This window comes from Corapipo altera, unplaced genomic scaffold (assembly GCF_003945725.1).
Source record: "Corapipo altera isolate COAL_440 unplaced genomic scaffold, ASM394572v1 75, whole genome shotgun sequence".
NCBI classification, from domain to species: domain Eukaryota; kingdom Metazoa; phylum Chordata; class Aves; order Passeriformes; family Pipridae; genus Corapipo; species Corapipo altera.
The window spans coordinates 5,344,956-5,353,156 of NW_020884887.1; the positions used below are offsets into that span (position 1 = coordinate 5,344,956).

Genomic DNA, 8,201 nt, shown 5'->3' on the forward strand with positions numbered 1-8,201 from the left:
ACTCAACCTATTACAACCTTTTCTGTAAGAACTTTCAGTCCCCTCCGTCTTCCCGGAATTAGCACATATGGCCCCAATTCCTTGCAGTGAGGGAAGGTGATCCTGAAATACTGTGAATTGTAGTAGTGTGCAGGGATCTTTCCTATCGAGACAATTTGCACAACTACACTAAGACAAGATGATTTTGGAGGAATGGGTTCAAACCAAACTATCGGCTCAAAACTCCACATCACTTTGAACTTTATGAAAATTAGGCCTCGGATCTGATTCTCCCCCTGATCTGAGCTGTATTATAAAAGATAGAAAATGATGCCTATTGATTAAGTCACTAATACAATGGTATGTTGGATTTTTTTAAAGAATCCCTCCTACTGTGCTGGAAATAGGAAAATAGGAGAAGAGGGGCAGGCAGAATAATCTCCTCCATGACAGCAGACCAGGCAGTAACTCAGCAGGATGCCCAATGGCTCTGAACTCATCCCTGCTCTTTGCCAGGCAGTGCCATGTGGTATCTTTGCTCTGCCTCTCACAGCCTCATCTCTAAAGTGTCAGAATTTTAAAGGAAGGAGAACACTGGAACACTGAAGGATTCTCTGGGCTTTTTGTGAAGTTTAGGGTGTTCAAATGAAACATTCTTTTCCAGAGCAGCCTAGAGGGGCTCAGTGCACAGCCATAGTAATCAGCATTGCCCTTAAACAGAGGTTACAGGCAGCTCCAAAACATCAAGACCACAGGAATTAAGGACTTTAGCTCTACTGGGATAGAACAGCAAGAATTTAGAACACACCCAGTAAGAATTATTTTTCCCCTGGGAATTATGTTCATCTTTAAGAGTCAACAAGCAATAACAGACCAGCAACAAGTAACCACCTTACTGAGTCACTCATTGGACTTGCTGATAGAGATGGAACAGTTAATTAGGCAAGGGGCTTAGCCAAGGAACAATACATCTGCTCTATCAACACAATCCATGCTAGGACACTCATGACCTTCACCTTATACAGAAGACATTCTATTGACACTACACGGGCAACACCTTCTTCTAATTATGTTCTGTGTGAGAGGATTTCATCACCAGGGTTCCTGCTCCTTGTGCATGTGTATATAAATATCTGCTCCCACAGACACATGGACACACACTGGAGCTAAACGTGCTGGAATACTTGAAGGACAGACCGGCTGTGGAACAGGTCAAGAACCCCTGTTTGCCATGAAGACAACAGGAGTCTTTGTGCTCCTCGCTCTGGCAGTTCTTTGCTTGGCAAGTGAGTAACCTCCTGTATTTCCTAATATATTATAGCTCTTATGTCTAAAGACTGCAAGTTTCTCAGTGTGTTGGGACAGCGAGCAATGGTTCCTGGAGCTGGGTGGGAGACAGAAAGTGAAATTTTAGCCTTGTGCTCTATTTATCAAACACTATTGTACCAGCTGTACAGTTGCCCACTTGAGTGGATGAAACCTATTCCTTGGTGGTGGCGTGAATCAGAGCTGCATTCTGCACTGTGACTAAAAAGAACTGCAAAGCCTCAGAACTACAGCTGGGTTTACCTACTTATTTCTAAATTTTGTCTGAGAAGGGAGGTTGGAGCTGATGAGGTCCTTCTCCTGCCAAACTGACCACGCAGGGGACAGTTGATTATGCACAGGACACATAATACAGCTGTAAACCACCTCTTCATACTGTTAGTCTGCCAGGCTGCAGAGAGTTTTGAGGGGCAAGTTGCTCTGTGATAAAATAGGGAGCTGGGAGGAATTTCTTCAGCCTTTACTTGGTATTTTTATTTTTACTAAAAACTTGCAGTAAAATATATACTTATAAGTTAGTACATTTAAGATAACTGAGAGTCCACATTTCTGCTGGAGTATGGAAGTTCAAAAGCATTAAGAACATTAAAGAAGCAAAATAATAATAATATTAAACCCAAAATTATGAAACAAATTAATATTTTTCTATTTTGAATAGGTCTGAAAGGGTTGCTTTGAAAATTGTCTCAAATTCAAAATGCTTATGAACAACAATTTCAATGAAATTGCATGATTTGACAGAAACTATTCTTTCAGTGTTTCATTTACTGCAGAATAATAAATAAATATTACTTCCATAAGAATTCCAGGAAATCTTTTCCTTGAACTTCTTAGTTTATCCTGTCTACGTTAAAACTTTATGAATCACTACTTTTTGAGCGACATCTCTTTGCATTCACTCCCATATGCAGAGTGGCTATTAAAAGGTTACTGGAGAAAAAAATAACATGCTAATGTTTTGGGGGAAGTGGATTAAATCTAACCCAACTCCAGAATAATGAAAACTGTCAAACCTCTGGTGACACAGATTGAAATTTGACATGGAGCACTATTTATGGTTGTTTTCTTTATGTTGAACAACTTTATTTGATGAGACGATGTAAAGAGCTCCATGAAAGGAACTTCCAGTGGAAAGTTTAATGGTTTTAAAGATCAGAAAAAGCCACGTTTAGTCCAAAAGACAAGTGCTAGAGCTGTACTGCTGTAACAAATTTTCCTGCTGCTCCTTCTGCACAGAAGTCTCTGCCTGATAACTTTTACCCTTTGCAATCCCCAAGGATGATGATTACAGGACAGGAGAACAAACACATTCCTAAAGAAAGTAACAAATGTGTCACCATAATGGAGACATGCCAATGGCACTTGATTACTTTCTGGGAGGTGTAATTAGCATTGTTTGAAGCAGCTCCTTGAAGCCCCGCCTCGGAACAGGGTTCCATTCTATCAGATGCCGTGTGTGTACAAAATAGGAGTCAATCAGTTTAGAATCTGTATTGACCAGCAAAGGAAATCACTTTTTAAAGTGGTATTATGATCCAAATTGGATTATCATTATTACATATATTTAATATTATAGTTTAATGAAGTTTTATCCTCATTATTGACAGAAAATCAAAGTATAAAAGGAACACATGATTTTCTTACAACCACATACAACTCTTTTTACAAACTTAGGAATTAAAATAAAACCCAGTCATGCTCAACAACCAGTTGATCCTGAACAGACTGGCCATTGAATATAATATTGACTTCTGGGGTTTCAATCTTTTTGTGGTGAAAGGGGGAACAATAGCTCCAGTTGCTTCTACAACAGAGGCTGTCCTAGCAGCTAACAGAGGTTTCTGAGGTAAATACTAGAATAATGTCCACTTGTTTAATAGGTTCTGACACCTGTGTCTTATTAAACACTGAAAAGCTCTGTCAGTATTTATTTCAAGGAGTTAAGAGATTTGGTGTTGCTGGAAGGGCTGAGACTAATGAAATCATCCTGATTTGAAACTGCGTGTTCATTAACTGTGGTTTTTATTTTATCCTTTGTGATTCTGTTTTATTGCAGATGCTGACAAAGAGAATGAAGTGAGTAATTTTCTTTATTTCTGGATAAAACTATATAGTTTGTAACAACATGAGGTCAGGAAAAAACCAAACATGTTAAACTTTAATTAATTGCTAGCCATGTATTGAGATTTCAGTGAGAAATCCCCAACTCTGAGATATGTGGTTTTCATACAGTTGCCCTGACAACTTCCAGATGTTTTTACCTGTTATGTATTCTAGGCAAGAAACTGGGCAAGGACAAATTTTAAGTCAGAGAAATCTAGATTTTTAAAAATATTTATCTGATTATGACACTATAAGTCTTTCTTGATGACTTTCAGGTCCCAAGTCCAGCACTTGGAGGTTTTAATTTCTCTCTGGTTATGCTGGAGTCATCCTGGGGTCAACCTCTGAAAGAAATGAGACACCAAGAAAAAAGAATCCTTATTTGGATGAGCAGGGACAACACCTTTCAGAGTCCAGTGATGAATAGTGGGGAATGAAAAATCACCCACACACAGAGCTGGGTCCATATTAGCACAACTCAGGAGGATTTTCTTCATGGAAAGGGATGGCAAACATCAGAAGGGGGTGCCCTGGGAGGTGGTGGAGTCACCATCCCTGGAGGTGTTCAAGAAACAACTGGACATTTGTAGTCCCATTTTCATGGCTAAGTCTGTAATGAATACAGTCCCGCTATCAGATGAGGCCTCCAACAATTCCTTTTCATGCCAATACTTAAACAGGACTGTAATTTCACCTGGGCAGAACTTTCCCCCAGTGTAAAAAGCATCAAGAGCTGATATTGTGCAATAAAGAGAGAGAAAGCCTCAAGAAGTAATCTCACCTGAATTTACTAACCATTGCAATCAGCTAGAAAAAAGTACTAATACTCAACTTTTCTGTAACTGTATTTTTTCCAGTGAATGTAATGCTATTCAGATGGAGAGCACAGTCCTTAAAGGTGCTCAGTGTGTGTCACAGGCATCATCACACACATCTCTGTGATAAGGAACATTTCTATTTTGAGGCTTAGGCTCAGCTAATACAAATGGCAAAGCCTCATTGACTGCACTGCTCTAGAGCAGCTGACAAGCGCGTCCAAAAATGTCATACATTCATTATTTCTGTAGGTGAATGGAGAATGTGAGAAAGATGGATTCAAAGAAAAATGACACTCTATTTGCAGGTGGACTGCAGTGAATACAGGAGGTTAGAGAGAGGAAAACCCATTTACTGTGAAAGACTCTATCAACCCTTCTGTGGCTCTGATGGAAAAACATATAACAACAAATGTTCTTTCTGCAAAGCAGTCCTGTAAGTACAGCTCTACCTAATTACTCCTGAATTAGCCAAAATCTGAGGTTAGCTGAATTATCTGGGATTTCCATTCCACCTAAGTGCTATCATTTTTTTTTCAGGGTCGCTAGTTTTCTGTTCCTTTGCTTAATCTTTACAGATTAATTGCCTCTCCTGCCTATAAGGTCCAACTGGTCTAAACAAATGACTTTGATATTTGTGTGAGCAACTTCCTATTGTAGCAGAAACTGTAGAAGCTGGACAGTAAGGAGAAGACTCCAATGAGCAACACAGGCCAAACATGGTACCTAGACCTAGCTTGGGTCATATAATTCACAAGTGGTACTGGAAATACCTTGCTTTTTATGGATAAAATATATAATTTTCAAAGGAAAGGTGTTTACAGATCAATGCCCTCACATCTGCTACAAATGTTTATGGTGTCTTCTCTGTTAGCAAGTTGTTAGCAAAGGGCTTTGGAGAGATTTCAGTGCATGACGTTGAGCTTTCTATCTGCAATATTGATGTTCTTCCCTTCCTTTACAGGAGAAGTAGAGGTGCCTTACGTGTGAAGCAAGTAGGGGTCTGCTGAAGGAGCTCTGCATGACAGAAGAGTGCTGAGAACAGCTTCACACTGCCCTACCACAGTCTCTTAATTGGATTTCATTCATCCTGCCTGTGCTGACGGTGGCAAACAAAGCATAAAATCTGTTTTTCACCTGTGTTCTCTCATTTGCTGCTTTGCTCCACTCCAAAGTGCTGGGATTGACACTTCTGTCCTCCCTGAAATGCACTTGCTTGGGATTCTCAGGAGCATTCCTGTTCCTGTAGGAGGAAAGTTGGTTTTACATGAGCCCTTCATTATACATTGGTCTACAAAGTTAAAGTTCAAATCTTCTGACAATGCCACCTGATCTGAGTGGACACAAGTCAGTGCAGGCATGGCTTCTCTTCCCCTTGTTGATAAAGTGTTTTCTTCCACTTATCCAGAAATTTTAGCAGATACCTTTTTCCAAAGGTTTCAGCTTACTTAGGTAGTGCTTTGACTCTTCCAGTTTTGAAGCTAAATTTTAAATGCTTATTTTTCCTTTATCTGTGTGCGATTCTGATTCATTTATGTTGTTTAGCGTGTTTATTAAAATAAACATTAACTCTTTTGCTTTTGTCCATGGTGAACTTCCTAGAGAATAAGTTTATTGCATCCATTAGAAACAAGTATTTCCCAAGTTACAGAAAACTATTGTGGAGCAGGGACTAAGTCCAGAGGTAAAAAAATCTAAGACTGGAAGACAAAAGTTGTATTCCACTAGATGGCCTCATGTTACTGAAATTTACCATTCAATCTGCCTCTTTTTTTTTCCTTTAAATGAATCAAATCTGGTACACTGTAAGATTGTATAGGCTTCAGAGCAGTATCTTTGTTAAATCCTGTCATTTAAATGTGATCATTAATGATTCCTTTCACTTCTGATAAGTTGGTGGCTTTTAGACCTAAAGAAATTTCTGTTCTGCCTTACATCCTTATTTTCTTCATTATTAAGCCAGTTTGTGTCTTTTACAGTTGAATAGTTGGTCATGGGAATCCATTTTCCCAGAATTAAAATGATGAATGACTGACTTCACTGGGCTTACACAGGAGGAAAATTTTGGAACTGCTGGACACAGAATTCTGTGTCATGAATTCTGTTTATATGGAAACCAGGTCCCAGCAATTAGGCAGCAGGAATGCAATGAGAAAGGTAGAAGTTTCTCATAGCTCAGAGGCTTGTGGCTCTGGACAGTCTACCTAAAGAGGTTCTCACAACAGGTCATCTTGACTGAAAAAAGGATAAAAATAAGAAAAGAAAGTTCAAATTGAGAAAACAAGGGCAAACTTTGGGCTTTCCTCGTGATGTCAGAAAATCCAGCAGACAATTTGTGAATACTTTCTGCCCTCTAGCTCAGCTAGTTACAGCCTAAGTGGATATTCACACCCTCTGCTTTAGTATGTTGAGATATTTAACTGCGCTTCTGGGCCAAACCTAAGATGCAAAATTTGCTATGCACATCCTCCAGAATGATTCAAGAAGCTGTAAGTCAGAGGTCTAAACCACACTTCTGAGACTCTCATTTGTATCTGATAATTTCTGATGTGATTTATCTGAGACAAGGCCATCTGGAGATCAAGACTTTCCCACACTGAGTGCTTTTTATGAGCTCCTGCTGGCCCATAGCTGCAGATAATGAAAAGCAGCTTCTGCCGCATACCAGCACAAAGAACACCATTTGCAAATTGCTGCAAATGACAGCTGAAGTAAACGCTGAAGTGGCTGGACAATCTGGACAGTCGAGTTTGTGTGATGGAGTAATGACATGGAAATAAGGGGAAGGAAAAATGTACGTAGCTTGAGTGAGCTGGTGAAACAAGCTCACGTCCTGCTTGCTGGAAAATAAAATAGAGGGAGCCAGATATTGGTGTTGAATGGAAAACAGAAAAGATCTTGCACTCATGGAGGATTAGAGTTTTCCAAACTCTGCATCAAAAAGGTACTGATAGCATTGATACATCTGTACATGTGATGTATATACCTGATGCATTTATATGTGGAGGACAGGGTTTTCATAGTAAGGTTTTAAATTTTTTTTGTTTTCCTTTCTAAGACAAGGAATGAAATACAGGCCTGAAAATCAGATAGTTGAGTTCCTAAAAAAAAAAAATGCCAGTGCTATAATAAATTTGGCTGGGGTTAAATCATGACACCTTCCTTACTTGTGCTAATGCACCTAATGAGTTTTGGTCTTTTGGACTCATACCTGAACAAATTTAACAAATTGATTTTCAGCCGCTGTTTTCCTCTTTCTTCAGTTTCAAATATTATGAATTTCCTTGCAAAAAATCATGAAAGTAGCAAAATTTCCTCTTTGTCTAGCAGAAGATAAATGGCCTAAATAATAGACCCATATAATGCTCAATACACCGTGGCAAAGGCAACTCTCAGAGCTCTTGGGGCAGGTTAAAGCCTCTTCAGGTAATGTATCACTTATAAAGTTATTAGAGAGTGTCCAAAGGAGAGACAGGAGGATGGTGAAGGTTCTGGAGGGGCCCTCAAGGAGCAGCTGAGGGCACTTGGCTTGTTCTGGGAGGATGCTGAGGTCAGACCTCCCCAGGCTCTGCAGCTTCCTCACAAGGGGCAGCTCTGATCTCTGCTCTGTGACCAGTGACAGGACCCCAGGGAACAGGTGGAGCTGTGTCAGGGGAGGGTTAGGTTGGATATTAGGAAAAGGTTCTTTCCCCAGAGAGTGGTTGGGCTCTGAACAGGCTCCCCAGGGCAGTGGTCACAGCCGCAGGGCTGCCAGAGCTCAAGGAGTGTTTGGACAACGCTCTCAGGGACATAGTGGGATTGTTGGTGTGTCCTCTGCAGAACCAGGAGTTGGACTGGATGATCACAGAATTCCAGAACGGTTTGGCTTGGAAGGGACACTGAAGCCCATGCCATTCTACCCTTGTCATAGGAAGGGACATCTCCCACTAGACCAGGTTGCTCAGAGCTCGACCGCCTGTGGTTCTTGTGGGTCCCTCC

At 40.3% G+C, this 8,201-nt stretch overlaps 1 protein-coding gene across 1 annotated transcript; it reads left to right on the plus strand.

The window, feature by feature from the left end:
- Positions 1-1,000: 1,000 nt before the first annotated feature.
- Positions 1,001-6,345, plus strand: SPINK9 (serine peptidase inhibitor, Kazal type 9). Its single transcript, XM_027643445.1, has 3 exons — positions 1,001-1,265; positions 3,362-3,381; positions 4,532-6,345. The coding sequence occupies exons 1-3, from the start codon at positions 1,211-1,213 to the stop codon at positions 4,661-4,663; spliced, it is 207 nt and encodes a 68-aa protein (XP_027499246.1). The 5' UTR covers positions 1,001-1,210; the 3' UTR covers positions 4,664-6,345.
- The last annotated feature ends 1,856 nt before the right edge of the window (positions 6,346-8,201 follow it).